Here is a 26,560-nt window from a genome sequence, read left to right as displayed (position 1 = left end):
ACAGAGAACCAAAAAGAGCCCAACATGATTTTGAGAACGCGAGGCAAAGTTGGAGGAGGCGTGCCACCCGATTTTAAAAAGTCACTGCAGCCGGTGGTGGTGGTGGTGGCGCACGCCTTTAATCCCGTAGTACAAGCAAGCCTCAGTCCCAGCATTTGGGAGGAGGCAGAGGCAGAGGGATGGTCAGGGTTAGGACAGACCCAGAGCAATAGGCTCAGTGCAGTACCGATTAACATGAGAACAAAGAGAGGTTTTGGTTTTTGTGTTTTTGTTTTTGTTCTTTTGAGACAGGGTTTCTCCCTGAAACAGTCCTGGCTGTCCTGGCACTCACTCTATAGACCAGGCTGGCCTCAAACTCACAGAGATCCTCCTGCCTCTGCTGGCTTCCCAGAGTGCTAAGGCTACAGGCGTGCGCCACCACCGTCCGGCTCGTACCTGTACGTTTATGGTCAAAGGATTTTGATTTAAAAAAATGCTAGGACAGTTCGTGGGGTGGGGGGGGGGCGGGGGCGGGGCGGGGATAAACATTTAGTTAATGCAACTGAAGCAATCAGATTCTCATTAGATTCTGGCAGCCAGGAGAGGTCCTGGTTCTGGAGGACTCTCTGACATCTGGGTACAAAGATGACTCAGTAATGGAGTCCGAAGGTCTGAGCTATTTCTAGAACAGGTGGGATTTTTTTTTTTTTTTGGTTCTTTTAAGACAAGGTCTCGGCTGGGTGGTGGTGACGCACGCCCGTAATCCCAGCACTCGGGAGGCAGAGGCAGGTGGATCTCTGTGAGTTCCAGGCCAGCCTGGTCTACACAGTGAGTTCCAGGGCATCTGGGACCGTTATACAGAGAAACCCTGTCTTGAAAAAACCAAACAAGACAAGACAAGGTCTCTGGCATCCCAGCCTTACAGGTGCCTTGTCTACGGTGCAATGGTCCCACGTGACAATGGCCCCTTTGCCTCAAGTTCGAAAGGATTACTTTGCTTTGGGGAAGAAGTGTTTCCCATAAATTGACGTGTTGAAAGCTTGTTCTTCAAGCCGTGCTCGGAAGTGGGGATTTGAAGAAATGACTGGATCAAGAGGGTCTCTGACGGCCAGGCGCTGGTGGCACACGCCTTTAATCCCAGCACTCGGGAGGCAGAGGCAGGCGGATCTCTGTGAGTTCGAGACCAGCCTGGACTACCAAGCGAGTTCCAGGACAGCCTCCAAAGCCACAGAGAAACCTTGTCTCAAAAAAACAAAAAAAAACAAACAAAAAAAAAAGAGGGTCTCTGATGTCATCAACATTAACCCACAGGTAGGGAGATAATGTGACGGCATTATGGGGACCTTAGGAGGTGGGCCTGGTTAGAGAAAGATACGATCTTGTGCCCTGTCCTTCCTGTCACTCTACTGCCCAGCTGCCATGGGCACAAGATCCTGACACAGGACAGTCTTCCTTAGGACCCAGCTGACCGCAGCCTCTCTTTTTCCAATGTTGTTCTGCTTTGGTTTTGGTTTGGTTTCTTGAGACAGTGTTTTGCCGTGTAGCCCTGGCTGTCCTGGAACTCGCTCTGTAGACCAAGCTGGCCTCAACTCACAGAGATCCTCCTGCCTCAGCTTCCAGGGTGCTGATTAAAGTCGTGGGCCACCACCACCTGGCTAAATTCAGCCTCTTTGAAGTTGAGTTTTTTCCTTCTTCCCTCCTCCTCCTCCTCCAGATATTTGTCATGGCAGTGAAATGTCCAATGCAAAAATAAAAGGGAACTTCACACTGTGATCCATGCGTCCCTATTTGTTTTTGTGTGATGCTGGGGACAGCACGCCAGCGGTCTACAATTGGACCACATCGGCTCTTCATTTCTGGTTTAGAGCAAGTTCATTTCCTTCCATACCTTTTAGTAAAACTGTCCCTCTGAGGACAGACTCCACCATGCCCCCCTATGCCTCCCACATGCTTCGGAGACCATATCAGGACAGCTTCACCAACTCCGGCAAGCTGTCTACTCTTCCAGTTTGTCCTGCCAGAACTGTTCCTCCATCCGACTCTGCTGGAGATTCAGGCATGGTGGCTGGGGTGGGGGTTGGGGGGTGGGGAGTGCCACCCTGTGCCCCATATAGACTAGATACGCCCTTGGATAAGGCATCGGCTATGTCCCCCATGTGGCAAGGAGTCAGGTCCAGGATCCGGAATCAGTCTGAAGGCCAAGGGGACTCAGGTAACCCACTGCACAGCTGCGCTTGAACCCTTAGGAACTGACCTGAGCAGTCATTAACCTGGCTACAGCCAGGGCAACCCCAGCCTGACCCTTGGGCCTAGGCCACCGCAAAGTGACCTGAAGGCCAGTGACTTAATTTGCTTGGATGCCATTGCATTATTTTTTTTCCCACCGGTTAACTGGTTGCCAATATTTACAAGTTTAGTGATCCTAAGATTTTAAAACCCTAGCCTGGTGGTACAAGGCCTAAAATCCTGCATGGGGCCAGCCAGGACTACAAAGTAAGACTCTTTTTCTCGACAAAAACACAACGAGACAAGACAGGGCCGGGGCTGTATCCCCAGTTGGCAGAGTGCTTACTCACACATGAAACCTGCGTGTGACAGCAAACACCTGAATCCCAGCTCTTGGGAGGCAAAGGCAGGAGGGTCACTATAATTTCAAGGTCCAACCTAGCCTACAGAGTGATTTCCAGGCCAGCCAAGGCTACACAGCAAGACCTGTCTTAAAAAAAGAAAAAAAAAGGAAGGGAGAAAAAAAAGAGAAGAAAGGGAGGCCTGGCCTGGGTGTTGTGATACGTGTCTGTAATAGCATTGCTAAGGAGGCTGAGCAGAGATCTCCCAACTTCCGGGCTAGCCTGGGCTATATGCTGCATACTCCCCCTCCCCCACCAGACCCACAGCTCCCAGCCCCTTCCCTCGCCAGCACGTACACTGGCAGTAGTCTCAGAGTGAGGCTCTCCTGGTTTAGTCTAACTAGCGGTGGAAAGCCCTCTGGAGGTTTAACCGGAATGGTTAAACAGCCTGTTCTCTGACCGAGGAACTAGCTAATCAAATCCAAACAGCCTGGCAACGTGCTTTAATCTCTCCGTCTCCTAAATTCTATTTGGTTTCTGCGTCACCTTCCTCAAGGAAGGGACAGGACGTAGGAGGACAGTGTTACCGCCAGTGCCCAGCCTGGAGCGGCGCTTCCAAGTGCCAGTTACCTCTCACCAAGCTCCAGGAAGCTCACCGACTCCTGGCTGACCCAGGGGATGGGAGAACCTTAAGGGACGTGAAACACCCCCAGTCACACGGCACCTACCCATGGTGGCCCGTGCAGTTAAAGGCAGAGACACTCAGCAGGGCGTTGGTGGCGCACGCCTTTAACCCCAGCACTCCGGAGGCAGAGGCAGGCGGATCTCTGTGAGTTCGAGGCCAGCCTGGTCTACAAGAGCGAGTTCCAGGACAGCCTCCAAGACAATACAGAGAAATCCTGTCTCGAAAAACAAAAACAAACAAACAAACAAACAAAGGCGGAGACACTCATCTCCAAGCCCGCACTGGCTGGGATGTCTTCCCAAAGGCCCTCTTGCTCACACGGTAACTATCCTCATCTAGGAAGCTTAGTGGGACACCTAGCAATCTGAGGTTAGGACAGCCAGGCCCAACGTATGACAGTAATTACCTGCTGCTAGTAGTGGCAGCCAGGGACACTGTGGGGCCAGAGTAAAACTTGGCCTGATGCCCTCCTTGATTTCAGGAAGCTTTGGTGTCAGTGCGTTGAGTCAGATTAATAAATACCTCAGGGTTTCCACTAACAACAGTCTTTAAGTGGGGGTGTGTTGAATCAGATTAATAAATACCTCAGGGTTTCCTCTAGGGACAGTCTCTAATCGGGGGTGTTTAACTTATCAGTCTCTGGGAGAATCATTTACAAACCTGCTCCACCCTTCACCTCTCAGCTGTATAACCGCCAGCCTGACCATTTGATAGAGCCTGGCCTGGGCCTCCAAGGGGCTGTTCTGTTAACAGAGCAAGGCAGGCCCTAGTGGCTGCTATAAAAACTCCAAAGCAGGGAGGGGGGGGGCACTGGAAAGATGCTCAGCAGTTAAGAGCACTGGCTGCTCTTGCAGAGAGGACCCAGGTTCAATTCCCAGCCCTGGCAATGGTGGCTCACAACCACCTTCGATTCCACTTCCGGGGGGATCTGCAATACCGTCTTCTGGCCTCCGTGGACACCCAAGTATTACATGGTGTTCACACGTACGTAATAAAATCAAACAAATCCTAAAATACACACACACACACACACACACACACACACACACACACACACGGCTGTGATTGCGCTTTCTGTCACGATTCTCCACAAACACAGAGTAGACAAAACATCTCCGTCTCTAACATGGCCAAGCTCTAGGCAAGGAAAGGACCCGTGTGTCTGAATGTCCCCGGAGGAGAAGGAATCTCAAAGCAGAGGAGCAAGATCCCAGCCGAGGGTGTGGGCTCTGCGTGTCCCATCACACAGACACGCCCTCGGGAGAGCCAGGCCCCTGGACCAGGCAGCAGAGCCAGAGGTACCTACTTGAGAAGGTTCTCGGCTCCTGTCCGCATCCGCACGGCCTTCAGGATCTGCTGGTTCAGGACCACCCTCTGGTTCTGCAGCTTGCTCCGGCCGGTTTGTGCAAGGGGATTACAACCCTGATTGGAAAATAAGAGACAGTCCTCAGGAGATCAGTCACACCTAAAATGATGATATTCTGTAGAACGGGGGGGGGGGATGTCTAACCAATCCATAGAGGCTCACCACGACCGCTCAGACAGAAGCTGAACAGAGCTGGGCGTTGGTGGCGCACGCCTTTAATCCCAGCACTCGGGAGGCAGAGGCAGGCGGATCTCTGTGAGTTCGAGGCTGGGCTGGACCGACAGCCTCCAAAACAATACAGAGAAACCCTGTCTCATAAAACCAAAAAACAAACAAACAGACATAAGCTGAACAGGGAAGGCGCCAGCGGGCATGCTAACACAGGCAGGGAAATGCCCGCGCGCATGGCCTCAGCCCTACACGAGGAACCACAGCCAGCCGAGGAAAGCTGGGGGTGAACGGGAGAGTCTCCCCAAGGAAGCGCACACTAGTTTGTGCCTAGACTACCAAAGGGCCAGCACGGAAAACATACACACCGGCAGCATACGAACGGAACGGGGTACATTTAGGAATACATATGTGTGCACATATATGTAGGTGCATGCAAAAGCAATTGGTGAAAATATGGTCATGAATTCGAAAGCAAGTAGGGAGGGGCATGGGGAAGGCTTAGAGGAAAGAAAGAGGGAGAAATACGGCAAAGACCATCTCAAAAGAATGTTATGACAACGTGGAGAATATATAAAATAAGAAAAGGCACTAAAAAAGAAAAAAACCACAATAACACAGCCCCAAAACTGGACGTTGGTGGCCCACGCTTTTAATCCCAGCACTCAGGAGGCACAGGCGGGTGGATCTCTGTGAGTTCGAGGCCAGCCTGATCTACAGAGCAAGTTCCAGGACAGCCAGTGCTGTTACACAGAGAAACCCTGAGACACAAAACAAAACTGAAAACTACAAAAAGCAGACACTGAGCCGGGCGTTGGTGGCGCACGCCTTTAATCCCAGCACTCGGGAGGCAGAGGCAGGCGGATCTCTGTGAGTTCGAGACCAGCCTGGACTACCAAGCGAGTTCCAGGACAGCCTCCAAAGCCACAGAGAAACCCTGTCTCAACAAAAAAACCAAAAAAAAAAGAAAAAAAAAAGCAGACACTGTGAGTTGTTCTCACTACCCTCTTCCCCTAGTATTAAAAATGCACCAACATGTATGTAGCAACCCCATTTAAACCAGCCCACTGGGAGCGCATTACAAAGGTACCCACTGCCCAGGCACAGGCTGAATCTCCAAAATCCAGGAGGGGAGCAAGCGGGGATGATGGCCCAGGGTCTGTACTCTCCATCACAAACTGAGATGATGGCCCAGGGTCTGCACTCTCCATCACAAACTGAGATGATGGCCCAGGGTCTGCACTCTCCATCAGAGCACAGTGCACCAACCTTATCAATCAACAGATGGTGGGAACACTCTAAGAGCTGGGCTCCCAGACAATAGCCAGGGCCTCCCTAAAAGCCACCTGGGGCCTGCCATGTGACCCTCTCAGGCAGTGGTACTCTCACTGTGCGCTCAAGAATTTCCCTTTAGGGGCCCTAGAGATAGTGGTTAAAAGCATGTACTGCTGTTACAAGGGACCTGAGACCTGAGTTCAATTCACAGCACCCATGTTGGACTCACTGTCACCTCTTAACTCCAGCTTTAGGGTGGGAGGGGAATATTCAGCGCCCTCTTCTGGCCTCTATGGGCACTGCACTCATGTGCACATACCCCCCACATATGCCCACACCCACATACATGTGTGTGTATATATATATATGTATATATATTTAAAATAAAAAATAAGGGAATAAAATATCCTTTTAGAATACAGTGTTCCTTAAAGACAGGAGCAAGCTACAGTGACGCACATCTATATAATCTCCAGAAACCTGGGCAGGAGGATTGCTACAAGTACCAGGCCAGCCTGGGTTACAGAGCAAGAGACCCTGTCTCAAAAATAAAAACAACAACAAATAAAATTGTATAAAAATTCAAAACAAGCTGGGTGGGTGTCACACCCCTTTAATCCCATCACTTGGGAGTTATAGGCAGTCTGATCTCTGTGAGGTCAAGGCCAGTGTGATCTACACAACTAGTTCTAGGACAGCTAGGACTGTTACAAAGAGAACTTATCTCAAAACCCAATAATAGTAGTTATATAAAAATAAAATAAAAATGATCTAATGACACTAAGGTATGAACTGGGCAGCGCTGGCACATGCCTTTAATCCCAACACTTGGGAGGCAGAGGCAGGCCGATCTCTGGGTTGGAGGCCAGCCTGGTCTACAGAGTGAGTTCTATGATAGCCAGGGCTACACAATGAAACTCTGTCTCAAAAACAACAAAAAAAAAAAAACCACAAACAAAAAAACCTGACTAGGATGCTAAGGCGTAACATAAAGGCAGGAGAGATTACACTGTATCTGAGATCCCAGAGAAGTAAGATTTCAGTTGCTCTCACCACAAAAATAAAGCAAGACAAACAAACAGTACATAGTTACACGTGTGTACTTCCCTATCTGATGGCATCAAGTCACAGAGCTGAACCGCAGACAATGTGATTGTTTTTAAGTCCTGGTGGAACACACCTACAATCTTAGCACAGCTGAGGCAGGAGGGTCGTGAGTGCAGAACCTGGGTGTGGCGGTGAAAACCTATCAGCAAAACAAGACAAAAGCACCATCCACGCAACCCCCCCAGAAAGCCTCCAGGACCCGGAGACAGCCCTCCAAGGAGGAGTGCATGCTCAGCTTGCTGGAGGCCCTGGGTCAGTCCAGTTCAGTCCCCAGCCGAGTAAATAAAAGAGTCAGTGTTTTTATTTGTTCTTTAACATCTTCACAGCAACGCGCGGATGGATGGCCACCGCCTATTTCTGATTCTGGGGCATTTTAGCATCTCAGAAAGAAAATGAGCCTCCACTAATCACCATTCTTCACCCCTGAGCCCTGCCAGCTCTGTTTCTGGTACAGACTCGCTCCTTCTGGATATTTCACGTAAACAGACTTATCCAGCGTGCAGGCCTTCTGTGTCCGGCTCCTTTCACACAGTGGGCACGCGGGCGTGTGCTTCTGGAGGCCGGGGGACTTAGGTGTCATCCGTCTTTGTGTTGATACAGTCTCTCCTTGGCCTGGCTTGGAATTCACTGTGTAGGCCGGGCTGGCTGGTTAGAGGCAGGGGTATCCACAGTTTCCAACACAGTGATGTTCACAAGTGTGCGTTCTATCTGGCTTCTTCCCCTTCACAGGGGCTTCTGGTGATCGAACTCAAGTCCTACAAGCACCGTGCCAACTAGCTTCCTCTCCTCCCCCCCTCCTCCTCTCCCCCCTCCCCCGGCCCCATGATTATCTCGTCCGTCCCCCCCCATGATATCTCGTTTGTCTCATTGCTGTTTGAAAGGGTCTCATCGTCTAGCCCAGGCTACCCTTAATCTGTGCGCCCCTGCCTCAGCTTCCTACATTCTGGGCTGGCTTACGGCCCGCTGCCGCCACACCTGGCTAGCACGCTGTTTTCAAAGTTCACCCCGGTCACAGCCTGCACCAGCTTGCTCTTTCGCCCGTTAGATAAGCATACAACGTTTGTTCTGTTTAACCATTCACCAGTGGCTGGACACTTCGAAGTGTTCTCATTGCTTGCTGTCACAAATAAGGCTAGAGGCCCAGTACAATGTCCCACACCTAAAATCTCAGTACTCGGGACTCGAGAACATGAGGTCAGGAATGGAAGGCCAGTCTTAACAACAAGTTCAAGACCAGCCTGGGCCGAGAGCGACCCTGAATCAAAAAAAAATTAAAGATTTATTTATTCATTATGCATACAGTATTCAGCCTGCATGTATGTCTGCAGGCCAGAAGAGAGCACCAGGTCTCTTTACAGATGGTTGTGAGCCACCATGTGGTTGCTGGGAACTGAACTCAGGACCTCTGGAAGAGCAGTCCCACAAATTTTTTTTGTTTTGTTTTGGTTTTTTGGTTTTACGAGACAGGGTTTCTCTGTATTGTTTTGGAGGCTGTCGGTCCAGCCCGGCCTCGAACTCACAGAAATTTTTTTTAATTAAAATAAAATAAGGAAGAAGAGGAGAACCCTTGAGAAAGGAAACTAACTCATTTCTGACCCTTTAGTTCAACTGATCAGGGCAAGTGCCCCAGAGTGCAGATAACCTGTTTTTCTTTCCCTAGGGTTCACACAGTGTGAGTGTGTGTGTGTGTGTGTGTGTGTGTGTGTGTGTGTGTGTGTGTTCCATGCTTTTAATCCCAGCAAAGGCAAAGGCAAGCAGATCTCTGTGAGTTCAAGGCCAGCCTGTTCTACAAGGACAGCCAGGGCTGTTACACAGAGAAACTGTCTTGAAAGCAAAAAATAAACCAAAAAGAACAACTAAAGTCTCAGTTCCTACACAAGTTGTTCTTTGAACAGGCATTGCTGACTTTCTTTTTTTTCTACAAACCTAGGGGCTATGTGGATAATTCTGTTTAGCCATTTGAGCCATTCGAGATAATCAGATAATTTGTCAATTTCTATTTCATATTCCCATTAGCAAGCATTCCATAACTAAGCCATGCTCTGGGGTCCTCACCGGTAGACGCCAGCCAAGTTCTCCACCACTGAGCCACGCCCCTAAGCTCTTCACCGACAGCCTCTGGCAAGGCCTCCATTTCTGACCGGCTATGGCCACAGGTCTACTTTCGTTTGTTTGTTTTTTTGTTCTTAATGACAGCCACCAGTCTCAGTTGGGTTTCTATTGCTGTGATAAAACACCATGACCAAAAGCCAGCTTGGGAAGAGCTCTGCCTGGTCACACTCCCCTTTGTCACTCCCTGAGTCAGTCAGGGCAGGGGACTCAAGCGAGAACCTGGAAGCAGGGAAACTGGAGAGCAGAACCCGGAGCAGAAGCCCACTGCTGGCCGCTTACTGGCTTGCCTCCCCCCCCCACCCCCCCCACCCCCGCTCTCTGCTACCATCCAGGACCACCAGGACCACCAGCCCAGGGGTGGCACACCTCACAGTGGGCAGGGTCCTCCCTCGCCAATCATTAATCACCATGACAACCCCCACCACCACCTCGCCCACAAGCCGATCTCCTGTTGGCATTTTCCCTTCCCAAGATACACTTAGGTTGACGTCAAACTGACATCAAGGTAGCCAGCGCACCGCCCTGGTTTGTCATCACACGTCACCCTTTTTATTGGCTTGGGGATACGACTCCGCAGCATGTGTGAGGCCTTGGGTTCCATTCCTGGTACTGCCCACCTCTCTCTCTCTCTCTCTCTCTCTCTCTCTCTCTCTCTCTCTCTCTCTCTCTCTCTCTCTCTCTCTCACACACACACACACACACACACACACACACACACACACACCAAATCAAATCGCCCTGGTCATTGCAGAGACTATTGCTAAGAGACCTTAGAGCCTGACTAACTCAGTAAGAATCCTTGCCCTACGTCATTTGCTCGGTTGGTCCTTGGATGTGGAAATCCGGCTCAGAAAGTGAGTCTTTTTCATTGGCCTGTAGTCATTTGTACGTCTTTCCTGGGAAAGTGCTGACTCAAAACCTTTGCCCATTTTAGAACTGGCTTATCTTATTTGTTGAATTCAAAAGGGTTTTTTGTTTTGTTTTGTTTTGCTTGTTTGTTTGTTTTTCCTTAATGTGCTTTTGGTTTGGTCTAAGGCAGGGTCTCTCTGTGCAGCCCAGGTCAGCTTCCAATGTACAGTGGTCCCCCTGCCTCAGCTTTCTCTGAGCATTGAGATCGTGCGTGTACACTGTCACACCTAGCTGCCCAAAGCATCATTTATTATCATCACCGGCGGGAGGGAACACTGGCCACGGCAGGTATGTAAAGATCAGGGACAACTTGAGGGAGTCCTTTCTCTCTTTCTGCCAAGCACTTGTGTGGGTCCTGGGCATCGATCCCAGGTTGCCAACCTTGACAGCAACCACCTTATTTGTTGAGCCTTCTCTTTTTTTTTTTTTTTTTTTTTTTTTTTTTTTTTTGGTTTTTCGAGACAGGGTTTCTCTATGGCTTTGGAGGCTGTCCTGGAACTAGCTCTTGTAGACCAAGCTGGCCTCAAACTCACAGAGATCCGCCTGCCTCTGCCTCCCAAGTGCTGGGATTAAAGGTGTGCGCCACCAACGCCTGGCCTTGTTGAGCTTTCTCATCTGCCCCCAAAACGTTATTTTTTTCATCTCTGCAAAATGAGAAGAAACTCAGTCTCCCAGGACCCAAGGCTTAGGCAAACATTTTTTCTTTCTTTCCACACGTTGATCACTCTGGACTTTATCAGAATCTGCTGTGTCCTCTGCCTGCGATGGCCTGGGATATTTGCTTCTTCCCTTTTTTTCTTTCTGCCCTGCTGGCAAATGAGCCCACCAGACAAGTGCTCCGCCCCTGGGGCACATCCCTCGTCCCTCCCAGGGTCTCTGGGGTGTCGGGTATCAAGTTTCAGATCATTTAGACCTAATGGTGCCCTCTCTGGGCTCAGACAGGCTCACATTCCTTGGTGAGGCTTATCTGTGGGACCAGTGGCTACTCCCTGGGAGTGTCCTGGTAGGCAGTGTTCTCAGACAGGGCTGCCCCTGCCAACTCAGGAACCTCACACCTAACAACCTCAACCACCTCCTCCTTTACACCCCACATCCCACACTCACGGCCTGGACCCCTAGAGGGAGAGGCGGGTTATCTACAGCCCAACCCGCTCAGGGGCCCCGCAATCTGCCCTTTGGACTAGAGAGGAATGAGCTACCTTCCTTCCTCAGGAATGTCTCATACTCTCTTCCCAGAAGAGGACCATCATCCCTCCAGCACAAGATTCCAGCCTTCCACGCAACCTATGGTTTCCAGTCTCGTGATGGCACTTTCCTCTGTATTCAATTGCTTGCATTACAGCTGCACGGGGAGGGGGTGGGGGCGGGTGTGTGTGTGTGTGTGAGCACCGCTGCCTCCTGAATTGCACAGATATTCAGAATCCCGAGTTGGGATGGATCTTAAAGAAAGCGTCTTTTAGTGCACACCATCAATCCCTGATCTTCAAGCTTGAAATGAGGGAAACCGTTTCCAGTACTCAAAGTCTGAAGCAGAGAAACTGGGTGTCCGAGGCTGGCCTGGACAACACAGTAAGTGTGACGCCAGCCTTTGCTAGACAGGGAGATGAGGTCGGATGGGGGGGGCAAAGTGGGGGGGCCAGAGAGATGGCTCAACAGTTAAGGCCTTGTACTGCTCCTGTAGAGGACCAACATCGGCCTCTATGGGCACCTCCTGTGTACACACGCGTGCGCGCACGTGCACACACCCACACAACACACAACGTACACTCACGCACACGTGCACACATACAAACACTTTGTAAATCTTAAAGGGAGGGCTGGGATAGATCTTGCTGTAGTGGTTTTCTAGCATGCGTGAAGTCCTGTGCATGCCTGCAATCCCAGCACTTTGAAGGGGAAAAAAAACGGGATGATCAAAACTTCTGAGCCAGCCTGGGCTACGTGAGATCCTTTCAAGGAGCATAGGCAGGCACGCCTTCCTTTTTCCCAAGAAACGGTGAAATTTCTTTTTTGGATTTTACTTATTATTTTTTATTTCATGTGTGTGAACGTTCGCCTGTGTGTGTGTGTGTGTGTGTGTGTGTGTGTGTGTGTGTATGCACAAGTGTGCAATACCTGTTACGGACAGAAGAGGGCGTCAGATCCTGCAGGCGGGGCTGCCTGGTGAGTGCCGGGACCTGGGTCTGCTGCCAGAGCAGCAAGTGTTCCTGTTAAGCGTTTCTCCAGCCATTAAAAAATGGTTTTACAGGGCTGGAGAGCTGGCTCAGAGGTTAAGAGCACTGACTGCTCTTCCAGGGGTCCTGAGTTCAATTCCCAGCAACCACATGGTGGCTCACAACCATCTGCAATTCAATCTGGTGCCTTCTTCTGGCATGCAGACAGAACACTGCATGTGATAAATAAATAAATCTTTTTAAAAAATGGTTTTACTGTTAAATTGATTTAATAGCAGAGGGCTGGTCAGCGTTGCCTCAGAATGCTACGGCTCCCCAGTGTGAGCCCCAGTGTGACTTCATGGACACTTTTTTTTTTTTTTTAAATAATGAAGTCCTTCTTGAAGCTCGGCTCAGCATCCATTCCAGTTGGTGAATAAGAACTTTTTCCTGTTCCTATACCTTACCTACTTTCTGGAATCCCTGCCCTACTCGGCCCACGGACTTAGGGTCCAGTTTCTCGATAAGGAGCAGGAATGCAGGGGATTAAACTGCACTGAGTCACTGCAGCCAGAATTGCGTTACTTCTTACTGACAGGTAGGAATGCTGGGCGCAGCCGGAACTGACAAAAGACACCCACCCCGCAGCTTGCAAAGCTCCAAGAAAGGCAAATGTAAGCAAGCGCCCCCCCCCAGAAAGAAGGTTGGGTCACCCAGGAGCCCCTGCTGAGTGTCAGTGAGGCCTCTCCTGGGAGCACCCACCACGTATTTCTCATCTCTGGTCTTATCGTGCGTGTATGAGTGCGTGCGTGCGTGCGTGTGCGTGTGTATGTGTGTGTCTGTCTGTGTGTGTCTGTGTGTTCATGTGTGTGTGGTGGTGGTGGGATTTGAACCCAGGGCCTCACCCAACCAGACAAGTAATCTGTCGCTGAAGGACACCCTGCCCTAGAATTTGGTCATGCTAGTGAGTTTTCTGCTGTTTTGTCCTGAGGCCTCATGCACCCCAGTTGGGCAAGTGTTCTAGCTCCAGTGAGCTCCATCTCAATCCCTCCAGCCTCGTCCAACAGTGAGTCAGTCTCTGACCCCAAACAAACAGCTTCCAACCAGCTCAAGTGCCTCTTCCAGAAGACCAGTCACCATACCACACAGTGGCCCAGAACTCAGGCACGATGGGAGTTAGCCTGCCTGCTAGGCTTGAGAGTCCCTACTCACAGAGTCCTACAGACAATGAGTGCAAGCCTCTGATCCCAGTGCTCGGGAGGCTGAGGAAAGGGGGTGTGTTCAAAGCCAGCCTGAGCTACATAACAAGACTTTCTTTAAAAGATAACATAAAAAATAAACCACAGACAGACTTTCAGAGAAGCCAGTGTTCTACTTAGATTTGGACATTTCAGTTACTCTTTGTTTGTTTTTTGAGACAGGGTTTCTCTGTGTAACAACCCTGGCTGTCGTGGTATTTGCTTTGTAGACCAGGCTGACCTCAAACTCAGAGATGCACCTGCCTCTGCCTCTGCCTCCCAAGTGCTGGGTGGGATTTCATGCACCACCACCATTAGGTTTACTCTTAGAACATGAAGGGAAGTACTGGAGAAATTGCTCCGTGGTTAAGAGGGTTTGCTGCTCTTGCAAAAGACCAAGTTTGGTTCCAGCACACACACACACACACACACACACACACACACACACACACACACACACACACACACACAGGAAAATCAGGCTCTGACAGGATGTTCAATCTCACTGCCGGCTTTAGGGCCCCTTCCCAGGTGTCAGACCCCTCCATGGATGCACGGATGCTGGAACAGAACTTCAGCTGGTCCTTCCTGTCCCTAGGCTGGAAGATGGCTACAGCTCAGGCAGCTCACTTGCCAGCTGGGTGCTCTCCTGGCTGAAGGCTCCCCGGCTTCCTCTCACCTTGTTGGGGCGGGGGGGGGGATACGCTTCACCTCAAAGCCTGGGGTGGCTAGGGAGACACATCCCTGTTCTCCCACCCCCCTCCCAAGAGGAAGAACATGTGACTCATGCCTGGATAACTGAGAAATCAAGTCCCCGGAACTGAGACAGGGTCAGGGAAAAGTACAGGAGTAGGGAGGGAATGTCAGTCAGTCAGAGCTTATCCACAAGAGGGGAGGCGCTTGCTGGGTGTGGTGGTGCACACCTACAGTCCCCGCACTCCAGAGTATGTGTGGTACATACTGAGACAGTATCTCAGAAGGGGGGGGGAGGGGCGTGGTCAAACTGCAGCAGGAGAGTGTTTCCCTAGAAATGGAACCCGCTAGATGGAACAGACCAGAAGAAAACTTTTTTTTTTAATTTTTCAAGAGAGTGTTTCTCTGTGTAGCCCTGGCTGTCCTGGAGCTCACTCTGTTGGAGGCTGGCCTCGAACCCACAGAGATCTGCCTGCCTCTGGCATTAAAGGTGTGTGCCTACCACCATCATCGGGCAAACAGAAGAAAGTTTGTGGGACGGCATTTGAACCCTGGGTCAAGCCAGACCCGAAGCCATTGCTCTGAGTTTCTCAGTTACAGGGACCAATTTGCCACCGTCTTTGCTGTGCTGCTTTTAAACTGAAGTTTAATCTCCACATTGCAAAGCACACAGACCCTGAGTGCAGAATCCAATGCGCTTGGACAACACACATGCTTATACATAATCACCACTCCACCCAAAACTCAAAAATATTCCATCATCCCAGATCATCCCAGGCACATGGATTCCTTTGCAAAAAAATTTTTTATTACATTTTAGTGTGTGTGCATGTATCTGTGCTCACATACAGACACAAAAGTGAGATCATGTGAATGTGTGCATACATATCTATATATATATATACTTATATACATACATACATACACACATATATATATATACACACATATGGGTGCACATGTATTATAGCACCTGTGCGGAGGTCAGAGGACAACTCTTGGGAGTCATTTTTCTCCTTCCATCTCTCCAGAGATTAAATAGATCTCCTCCTTCCGTCTCATGGATTCCAGAGATTAAATACAGCTCCTCACAGCTGGCAGTCTTCTGTAGCTAAGACATCTCACAGGCCTAACACTGGCTTATTCACCTCACGCTTCTTTGTGTCCTGGAAACCACACAAATAGAACCAATACCTATCTTTATACAACATGTCTCGAGGCTTCTCCATGATGCTACAGTGTGCGTGTTACTTTCTTACTGCTGAGGAAAACCCCACCCCAGGACGCCATGTGTGACAACACATACACAACAGGGGCCCAGCACTCGGAGGGTGAGGCAGGAGTGTCAGGAGTTCAAAGCCAGGCTGGGCTACATCGCAAGACCAGTCTTTAAATAAATAAATGTCGTAGAACTATCCCGTGGTGTAGTCAATATCTCTCCCGGCGAGGCTCACAGGTTGTTCACCTGCGACACCACTGTTTTACGGCCAGGGAGAAACTGGAGACGTTTAACTTGGAAGGCGTGAGTGACTCTAGGTAAAGCCCGCACACACAGACCTTCTGGTAGTTTCTGCGACAAAGCGCAAGTTGAGACAGTTCAGAGTGGACCAGAGACCCCAGTCCTGCGCCACGCAAGGCAGGTATGTTTCTCCAGCGAGGATATTTTCCCCTGCCTCCCTGCCTCCTTCCTGTTTGCACAATCCCTTCCTCAACCACCAAAATCTGGAAAACAAGAATTGGTTTGCTGCTGACTTTGCCAGAGCTGTCAGCCAGAAAGTACAGAAATAGCAAGCCATTCCCTGCAATACATACGTGGCTCAACTCACTTCTCGACACATCGGAGGCTTGGGGGGGGGCAGGGGGAAGATGTCTATGCCTACAATGAACAGACAGACAAACAGTGCACGCCTGTCATGTCCCCATTTGGGAGATTAAGGCCAGAGTATCTTGAGTTTGATGCCAGCCTGGGCTACCGAGCAAGATCTTGATAATAAAAAAAAAAATTAAAACATGGATTTGATTCTACAGATCGCCTCCTGTGGGGCTGGAGAGACGGTAAAATGGTTAAGAGCGCTGGTTGCTTCTTTCAGAGGACCAGGGTTTGATTCCCAGCAATCACACGAAGGCTCACACAGTCTAAAAATTCTAGTCCCGGGTGAACTAGCAACGCCCCCTCCTGGCCTCTCGCGGCCACTACATGCACATGAAGTACAGGTTACATACAGGCAAAAACATCCATGTTAATAAGTAAAAATGTTAAAGCCACAGAAAACAAGCAGCCTTCTTCACTTCCAAGCATATCCATCCGCCAGGTGGAGGCCCAGCTGCCTTCCTTCCAACATCCCAATCCTCCCTTCTCAGGGGAGTCATTCCCACATCAACATCTACTGTAAGGTCAATCACACAGTCCGTAAGACATACACAAGTGAGCCGCATTTCCAGAAGTAACCTACGGCCCACTTATTCTAACCAATGAGACTGTCACACCGCAGGAACAGCCCTTACCCAGACAGTTATGGCTGTGGGGTGGGGGCAGGGGCTGGCATTTCCGTTTGACCTTGAAACCTGTACAATTGCTGCGATTGCCTTCTTTGCGACAACTTATGGCACCGGTGAAATGCAAACAGTACCAATGAAAAACAAAGCCACCTCTGAAATGGTTTGGGTCCCTCTGTTCTCTCCCAAGCAAATGGAAACCTGGGAGTTTTCCAAAGCCTTAAGGGGCCACACGAACCCAGCTCTCCCTGGAAAAGCCAGACCTCACACGGTTCACCACCTTCTGTCCCCGGCACTCCGCAGACAGCCCTGCTGCCCACGCTGGCCACCCGCTCCTATGCCCAGAAGCACCTGGACTGCCTCTGTTCTTTGTGGCCACTTCCAATGCAACCTTTGTGTCGCACCTGAGCCACAGGAGGAAGTGTTAGCCGATGCCCCAGCAGCAGCAGGTGGTGTCTTGGCAACCGTCCAAACAGCCCCAGGAAACAAGGGACATTTACAATGTTACAGCTCATCACTTTGACTCTCCTCTGAGTCACCTGAAAGCCCTGCTTCTGCCAGGGGACTCCTCCTGGCCACAATGCCAGGTCTCTGGGCTGTTGGTGTTCACCCCTGCAAGCTGGGGTCCTCATGAAGGCCGTGGTCAGCCTGGCCGTTGGACTCGTATAAACAGCGGGGGACCACGGGCTGGGGGGAGGGCTCAGCAGTTAGAAGCACTGACCACCCTTCTAGAGGACCAGGGTTCAATTCCGAGCACCCACATGGCACCTTACAGCTTTTTTGTAACTCCAGTTCCAGGGGACTCGACACCCTCACCCAGACATTCACGTAGCCAAAACACCAATGCACGTAAAATAAAAATAAATTAGTTAAAAAAAAGAGTGGGGGACCCTTGGCCGTTATGGGGTTTTGCCGTGTGTGTGTGTGTGTGTGTGTGTGTGTGTGTGTGTGTGTGTGTGTGTGTGTGATTTGTTTTTCGGTGCTGGGAACCAGACCCAGGGCCTTGCCCTTGCTAAGCAATCACTCCAGCCCTGAGCTTGTGAGGCATAGGATCAGCAAATAGACACACCCTTTTCGTCCTTCCCTCCTCCCCAACAAGACATGGGGTTCGAGACGAGAGCTGCTGATCCCCAGTGATCCATAAAGTCAAGCTGAGGCAGGAGGATCAAAAGTTCAAAGGAGCCTTTAATCCCAGCACTTGGGAAGCAGAGGCAGGCGGATCTCTGTGAGTTCGAGACCAGCCTGGTCTACCAAGCGAGTTCCAGGACAGCCTCCAAAGCCACAGAGAAACCCTGTCTCGAAAAACCAAAAAAAAAAAAAAAGTTCAGAGGAAAGCCAACCTGGGAAACTCAGGGAGACCCTGCCTCAAAAGAATAAACAGGGGATAGAGCGGCAAAGGGAGGGTGGACAGCACCAGACACCCCGGGGTTCGCGGTCCCCAGCAAGCCACCATCAAACGAAGCAGATCCCCCACAGGCCACGGGTGACACAGGAGCCTCTCCTATGATCCCCCTGGTGCAGAGGAAGAAGGGAAGAATCTGGGCTTAAAAAGGCAAGAGCCCAGCCTGGTTGGCCCATGCCTTCAGTCTTCAAGAGACAGAGTTCGAGGCCAGCCTGGTCTACCGCAGTGAATTCCAGGGCTACATAATGAGACCCTGTTTCAATTTTGTTTTTCTTCTTCGTCTTCAGAAAGCTAAAAGACAAAGAAGGATTTCTCCTCCTTCCTTCCCATCGAAGCCTCTGGGGAGCCCAGAGAGTAAACAGGGGCCATAAAAACCGGCACACAGTGGACCTTGGGGCCCTGTCCAGCCAGCAGGTTTAGAGAACAAACAATCCAAAGGCTCCTACAGCTCTAAGTAAAAACAATGGAGCTAAATTCACTCGGGGACACTGTTCCCTGGGGAAGAGGAGGCGGAGAGATAGCGAATGACAAAGCCTCACTGTCTGTCAACCTCCCCAGAGCACAGAGCTGACACCTCCCACTCTAAGTCTCCCTAAAGAGGTAGGGAAAGGTTTTCTTTTCTCTCTCTCTCTCTCTCTCTCTCTCTCTCTCTCTCTCTCTCTCTCTCTCTCTCCCCTTCCAGCTGAAACAGGTTTTCTGGGGGGGATTTTAGGATTACAGCCCCTGGGGAGGAGAGGGCCCCAGAGAAGGGGGTTTGGTATCAGCACACAGAAATTCACATGGCCAGCAGGTTAAATCTAGGGGGAGGGGAGGGGAACAGTTATTGGACCGACCCACCTCTTAAAGAAGGGAGAACTTTAAACGTATAAACAGAAACAACCCAGACAAGGAATAGTAATCTTATAAAACTACGGTTTAATGTAAGCATCATAAAACTTAGAGAGAAGGAAAAAGAAGATCGCCCAGCGAGAGGCCAGGCAAAGACGAGACACTGTGACAGTCTAGAGATTTCTCACGTTTCTTTTTAGAAACGCCTCCAAGTTATCCCAGAGACACCATAGGACAGAGTTTGCCCTGAGATGTCCTGGCCCAGGGATAACCTGTGTCCTCAAGCTATGCACAACCAGGTCTTCCACAATCCCAAAGAGGGGTTACCCCTCCCCCCCTGCGCTATTTTGCATACTTTGGATCTACAACCCAGCAACTTGCTTAGGGACTTGTGGGCAATTAGGTTTCCTTTTGTGTGTCGAGTCACACAAAACACAGCTGACTAAGGCCGGCGAGCCACCCCGTGGCTCACTGGGAACACCAGAAAGAGAGCCTCATTCCTTTTCAAGCCTGAACTTTGCAGACAAAGCCTCAGTTCCCAGCCGGCCTTGGCACCCCAGGAAATGAGGCCTCACTGAAGCAGCAGGGACCAGGAGCTGGAGCTGTCCCAGAGAGGGAGAGCCCTGGGGGGCCCAACTCTCTCAGGGTTTATTCCCCAGGGGGCAGGAGGGGGGGGGAAGGGTCCCAATCTAGGGTCACGCCACAGGTACAGCCTTCCATAGTGAGGAGAGCAGACAGGCACTTGAAAGTCGAGAGGAAGGGGATGACAAACAAATTAAGAAATTAAGTTTGGCCGGGTGTTGGTGCCGCACGCCTTTAATCCCAGCACTCGGGAGGCAGAGGCAGGCGGATCTCTGTGAGTTCGAGGCCAGCCTGGTCTACAGAGCGAGTTCCAGGACAGCCTCCAAAACAATACAGAGAAAGCCTGTTTCGAAAAAGAAAAAAAAAGAGAAAAGAAAAGAAATTAAGTTTGTCTTGGGTGATCCAATCCTGCATACACACGGGTGGAGGGGTCTGACCTGAGGGTATTTCCAGTCTGGGGGGGGTGTCCAACCCCTCCCCTCGGTTAGCTCACCCTCGAAACACTTCCAGACCTCACTTCCCTCCCATCGGCCAGAAGTGTTTCCCTAGTCCCAAAGAATCCCCACCCCTGCCTGCCTGCCTCACTTCCATCTTTTGGTTAGTTTATACTTTGAGACTTTTTTTTTAACTGCTATCCGAGGTGGCCGGGAACTCGATGTGTGTCGAGACCAGCCTGCCTGCTCCCTGATGGCTGGGATCTCAGGTGTAAGCTATCACAGCTCCGGGCGTGTTTTTTGTTTGGTTTTTGTGAGTGGTGAGCCAGCAAAGTTTATCTCAGAAAGCAAAACTCAGTCCACCCTCCAGAAGGAGGGGTGCAAAGCTGAGGGCGACAAGTTTGCTCTGAGTTCCTACGTTCTTTCACGGCTTCATTCTCGGCTCTGTTTCAGGAGGCTGCCACAGAACACTAACCAAACAGGCGCAAGCCCTGGGGGCTGTAAACACAAAAGCAAAAATTTGAAGAAGACTCTAACAGGGTGTGGAAGCCCCTACCTGAAACCAAGCGCTTGGGTGGTAAAAGATAGGAGGATAGAAAATTCAAACTCTCTCTCTCTCTCTCTCTCAAAAAAAATAAAAATAAAAGTTAACAACAAAAAACAAGCAGGAAAAAGAGAAGAAAACAAAAGACTTGTCTTCCCTTTCTATAAAACAAGCATTTGAGAAAGGGGATCTTAGCTCAGAGGTAAAGTGTTTGTGAGATATACAAGAGGTTCCTGGTTCCATCCCCATCACCATAAAACCTTTTTAAAAACATACGTTGGTAGCTGGGTGGTTGGTGGTGGTGGTGGTGGCGCACACCTTTGACCCCAGCACTCAGAGGTAGAGGCAGGTGGATCTCTGTGAATTCAAGGCCAGCTAGGTCTACAGAGTGAGTTCCAGGACAGCCAGGGCTGTGTAGAGAGACCTTGTCTGGAAAAAAACCAAACATACAAATGCATACACACACACACACACACACACACACAGAGAGAGAGAGAGAGAGAGAGAGAGAGAGAGAGAGAGAGAGAGAGAGAGAGAGAGAGAGAGAGAGAGAAAGTACAGAGAGCCTAGCATCCAGAAAGCTGTGAGTTCTGTGCCCAACATCACAAACATTCTCTCTCTCAGCTGACAAAGAAGGATTACATGGGTAAGGTCAGCCTAGACAATACGAGACCTTACACACACACACACACACACACACACACACACACCTGTGAGCACACTTGCCCTCTGTCTTCTTTGGTTTGCCTACCTTCCAGCATCTTCTCCAGCAACCCAGCCACACTGGCTTTTGTGCTCACCCTCCAACGACTTACTTTCTGCCATTCCCTTGAGGGGATACTCTAGACTTGTCTGTCCACCCTCAGGCTACTCCGTCTTGGCTGTCTGCTAAAAAGGACTTAACCTTTCTGGGCTTCCTCCACATTGCCACCCCTCCAGTTGTCTTGTCTCCCCTCCCCCTCCCCCATCCCTTCCAATAAGCCAGACAGTTCTGTCTCAGGCTTCTTTACTCCTTATCCAAAATGTCTTATTCCTTGGGGCGACTCCCCAAGTGGCATCTCCAGCCCACAGCTGGCAGATCGCCGGGCCCCACTCATGTTTCAACTCTCCAACCGGCACTCCCCCCCACTAGCCCTGCTTTCGGTCTGGAGGCATGGCCCGAGTGAGGGACATAAGCTGGTGAGAAGGACAGTCAGACAGGTGAGCCAGACTATGTTACTCGTTTTCACAGTGCTAGGAACGGGAACCCAGGGTCGCCTGCCACCACTGAGCTACATCCCCAACAGGACACAGGATTTCACACTGGCTGAAGCCATCAGCAGTCTGTACCAGAGGCAGGAAAGATAAAGACAGCAGGATCACGGGATCTAAAGCAGCAGCTTTCCCAACCTGTGGGTCACGGGTAGCAGAGAAACTGTGCCTAAGAAACACCCAGAGAGCTAGAGAGAGAGACACACACTGTCCGGCGTTAGGAGTGCTTGCTGCTCTTGCAGAGGGGCCTGAGTTTGGTTTCTAGTACCCACATCAAGTGGATGGATGGTCTCGATGCCCCGTGATTCCAGATCCCAGTCCTAAGGCATTCAGTGCCTTCTTCTGGCACAGACTCCCACACACTCTTAAATCTTAAAAAAAAAAAAAAAAAAAACCGCCCAGGTTCTGATCCTTTCTCTTCCCCAACCATGTCTTCCCCTAAGACTGCCTGGAAGGGTACCACAGGCAGAACCTGTCCTGAAGGGCTTGGCACCTTCCAGGGTACACGACATCCACCGACTACCCCTGACATCTCCCCTCCCCAGAAGCTGTCACAGGTCCACCAAACCACCTGTTCATAAGACAAACAACCTAGCAAGAACTGAAGCCCCAGAGAGAGGCAGCAAGTTTTTCAGAGGCTGTAAGGCAATTTTGTTGGGATGGCAGTCAGGCCCCGGGGCCTTAGGTTGGACATCTTGGGATTCCCAGGCCAAGCAACCTCCTTCAATTCTGGCCTGTGATCCTCTGGCACAGATGCCACACATAATTAGAAGTTATAATCCTGTAATTCCATGATGACATCTTTCGACTTAAATATACTTCAAAACTCTTTTTAGATGCCAAAAGCAACTTTAAAAAAAACTGTCCAGTGTCCCCACCTGTCTCCATATTCCCCTCATGTTCCAACTACTCCATGTGTGAGCAAAAACTCTTAAGTGGGCAGTGTCCCCGCCGGAGAAGGAAGCTGCCAAGCCCATTTACAATGTGGCGTTGAACAATTAAGAATTGATTGCTCTGTGGGAAGCAGTTTCACTTCCCTATTCAAGATCACTCGCTGTGCCTTCGATGGTATCAGTTAGGAAAAAAAATATCTACGACAATCTCTCAACCCACCAGGTGATCCCTGGCCAAACTCCAAAGGCTATTTTTGGACTCATTAGGGACCCGAAAGGAAGGTGAGCTTGTCACTGTGATTCGAACCTCCAAAGCGTCTTTGTAAGCCAGTTCCTATAGCCTGTTGAGCGTGCCGGAGCCGCTGTGGGAGCCTGCTGGGGTCGCTTTTGAGGAACTGAGCTCCAGGGGCGAAGGGCAGCCGGGGAGAGCCAGGACGTGCCAAGAGCGCCGAGCCCCCAGTCCCTTCTCCGGCTCAGTCCCTCGGACAACCGAATGCAGATAAAACCCTCTTTGGAGAATAGGTGGGACTGCCATTCCCTGGCGACACAAGACAAACGAGGGAGGCGCACTCCAAGTCCCCTTGCGGAGGCTACCCTCCCTTGCCTACTTAGGAGGGAGACCGCTGGAAAAACTCGGGAGGCAAAAGAGCAAAACTCTCCGTCCGCGCTAAGCACTCGAGTGGAATCTTGGGCTCCGGGCGCGGCGCGAGGAGACCGAGCTCGACAGCGTGGCCAGGGGTTGGTCCTTTCCCCGCGGGAGCGGGAAGGGCTGGCAGGGCCACCCAGGTCACTTCCCCCGGGGCTCCTTACCTGCGCGCGCGCCCTCGCGCGCGCGGCTCGCCCGTGCGCACCTGTGCGCCCCAGCCCGGCTGCCATCTGGTCCGGGCGCCCAGCCCCACTCAAGTCCCCCCCTTTTCGCCCTCCCTTCTCCGCCGCGAGGCCCGCACCGGCCCCCGCGCGTCCCCTCCCCCTCCGGACCAGGCTGACCCCCCGCCGCCAAGTCCAGTTTGAGCGGACGGGGGGGAGAGTTCTGGCGGGCTCGCCACCCACCTTCCGAAAGTAGTCATCGCTCTCCTTCTCCAGCGGCTGGGGGGCCGCGGGTAGCAGCGCGTCGGTCATGCTGGCGGCGCGGGAGCCGAGGGTGAACTGAGGTGCAGTGGCCACCAAGGGCCCCAGAAGGCGGCGGGGGGGATCCGCCCCGCCCCGCCCCCGCCCCACCCCCGCGCCGCCCCGCCCCGCCGGACGCGCGGCTGCATCGGAGACCCCGCCCGAGTCCCAGAGCGTCAGCTATCTGCAGCCCCGCCCCTCCTAGAAAGGCCGAGCCATAGGCGGATCCCGAGCCTGGAACTCCACCCCATCCCCCAACCCCACCCCTCCCGCCTCCCAGAGAGTGAGCCACACCCCCTAATCTTTGGAGCCACGCCCCATCTCATCTCGGCCCAGCCTCCCTCGCGGCTTTCCAGTCTTAGGAGAGGCCGAGCCTCTCTCTGGAGCCTCACCCACCCTCTCCTTAGGCGCCGCCCACAGCGCGCGAGCCCCCGCCTCCAGCCCCCGCCCGAGGCCGGAGCCAGAGCCCTGAAGCCCCGCCTTCATTTGCATAGGCCACGCCCCAGCCGTTCAGAGCCTTGAGGAATTTTTAGCGCGCCTCTCGCAGGCTGAGCCTCCTGCGATCTCTAGCCGGCGCCGAGGTGGCGCAGCGGACTGGACAGGGGTTCCAGCGACCGCAGGGAAACTCAAACTGGGATTCACCCTTTTCTCTGGAGCCCTGGGAGGGGTAGATGGCCGAGGGTGTGGGTAACGCACGTGGTCACTCTTTCCACCCCGGGACTTGGATACGCGGGCAGAAATCAGGACCAGTTTCATCTCCCGCTCGCGAGCTCTTGGCGCTAGCCGGGGAGGTCAGGAAAGAGCTTCTGGCAGGAGGGGAGGTCACTGAGGGTTTGGACTGACTGAGGGCGTAGTGGGTGGAAGTCGCCAGGAGAAGGGACCACCTAACTGAGCAGGAGGAAACCCCACTTAAGCGTCTTAGAGAAAACCAAACTCGGGTTTTCTCGCTTGCAGAACTGGGGGCCCCCGGTGATGGTTCCTCCAGCTAGACCAGGGTTTCTGGTACAGATTATGGTCATGAGTATCAGGGGTCCTAGGCTCGGGGTTCGTGCTCCCTCCTGCTGAAGAGTTATCAGACTCTACGGTGAGATATTGGTGTAGCCTCCTGTGCCACCTCGTACTGCACCACCCCGCAACCAAGGGACACCCTAGCTGCTTCTGTCTTTGGCGGTGCGTAGGTCGCAGCGTGAACCCCAGGTAGAGACATAATCAGCTTTCAGAACGAACCGGCCGTTCTCCTACTCCTGGAAGAGTGGAATAGAGTGGCCGGAGAGATGGCCCAGCGGGCCAAGGTGCATGGCCCTCGCTCCGCCTGACAACCTGAGTCCCATCCCCCTAGACCCACAGGATAGAAGGGGCGAGAACCAACTTCCACAAGGTCTCTGATTCCCCACACGTGCGCCCAGGCACGTACGTGCTCCCCTCCCCCGGTGCACACAAAATAAATAAATATAAAAAAATATTTAAATCAGATATGTAAAAAAGAGTGTTTTTTAAAAAAAAGAACCCTTTCTAATACAAAAAATATTTAAATTGTATCAGGGATGGTTCGAAGGTTTTTTTAAATAAGTGTTTAAGAGAAACAGTGGCAACAGCTTAGCAAATGTTATAAATAATTTTAAATCCACCTGGTCGTGAGGAAGGAGGGCTACCTAAGTGTAAGAAAGAGCCAAAGGATGCAACTTCACACATGTGATCTCTACGTCTTTCGGGAAGCCGGAACAGCAGGACTGTGGAGTGCAAGGCTAGCCTGATGTCTTAGTTTGCTTCACGTTGCTGTGATAAAGAAACAGCAACTCCAGGAGGAAAGGGTTTATTTGATGTATGCCTTACAATGCACACATCACTGAGGGAAACCGCTTCAGGAACTTCAAGGCAGAAACCCCGGAGGCAGGAAATGAAGGACTGTGGAGAGCTCCTGCTTACTGCCATGGCTCGCATAGCCTGCTTTTCCTTCTTAAATTATTACTTTATGCGTATTGTTGTTGTCTTAGTTAGGGTTTCTATTGCCGGGGGAAAGACACCACTGACCATGGCAATTTTTTTTTCGTTTTTCGAGACAGGGTTTCTCTGTATTGTTTTGGAGGCTGTCCTGGAACTCGCTCTGTAGGCTTTGAACTCACAGAGATATGCCTGCCTCTGCCTCCCCAGTGCTGGGATTAAAGGCATGAAGCCACCAACGCCCGGCTGACCATGGCAATTCTTATACAGGAAAACATTCAACTGGGGCTGTCTAACTGTTCAGATGTTTAGTCCATTATCGTCCTGATTGCGGGCAGACACGGTGCTGGAGGGGGAGCTGAGAAGTTCTACCCTCTGGATCTGCAGAGGGCAGCAGGAAGAGAGAGTGACTTGAACAGGCCAGACTTGAGCATCTGAGACCTCAAAGCCCACCCTACTCCCCAGTGACACACCTCCTCCAACAAGGCCACACCTCCTAATAGTGCCACTCACTATGGGCCTGTGGGGCCATTTTTGTTTGTTTGTTTGGTTTTTGGTTTTTCGAGACAGGGTTTCTCTGTATTGCTATGGAGGCTGTCCTGGAACTCGCTCTGTAGACCAGGCTGGCCTCGAACTCACAGAGATCCACCTGCCTCTGCCCCCCGAGTGCTGGGATTAAAGGCATGAGCCATCACTGCCCTGCCTGTGGGGTCATTTTCATTTAACCCACCACAGTTGTTTTGCCTGCACGTGTGTCTGTGTACTGTATGTACATGCATACATACTTGGCGCCCACGGAGGTCCAGATCCCTGGAACTGGAGTCACCAGT

The 26,560-nt window shown here is 51.4% G+C and overlaps 1 protein-coding gene across 1 annotated transcript in view; it reads right to left on the bottom strand.

Annotated features, from left to right (window-relative positions):
- Positions 1-23,855, bottom strand: part of Rhpn2 (rhophilin Rho GTPase binding protein 2) — a 60,869-nt gene extending 37,014 nt beyond the window's left edge. The window contains exons 1-2 of the mRNA XM_040735432.1: positions 23,733-23,855; positions 4,538-4,653 (exon numbers count right to left, since the gene is read on the bottom strand). Of these exons, the coding sequence (XP_040591366.1) occupies positions 4,538-4,653; positions 23,733-23,801 (185 nt within the window). The 5' untranslated portion in view covers positions 23,802-23,855. The remainder of the gene's footprint in view (positions 1-4,537; positions 4,654-23,732) is intronic.
- Between the last annotated feature and the right edge of the window lie 2,705 nt (positions 23,856-26,560).

This window comes from Mesocricetus auratus, unplaced genomic scaffold (assembly GCF_017639785.1).
Source record: "Mesocricetus auratus isolate SY011 unplaced genomic scaffold, BCM_Maur_2.0 Super-Scaffold_100046, whole genome shotgun sequence".
Lineage (NCBI taxonomy): Eukaryota > Metazoa > Chordata > Mammalia > Rodentia > Cricetidae > Mesocricetus > Mesocricetus auratus.
The sequence above is the reverse complement of the archived record's forward strand: the minus strand, read 5'-3'. Positions and strand labels throughout refer to the sequence as shown.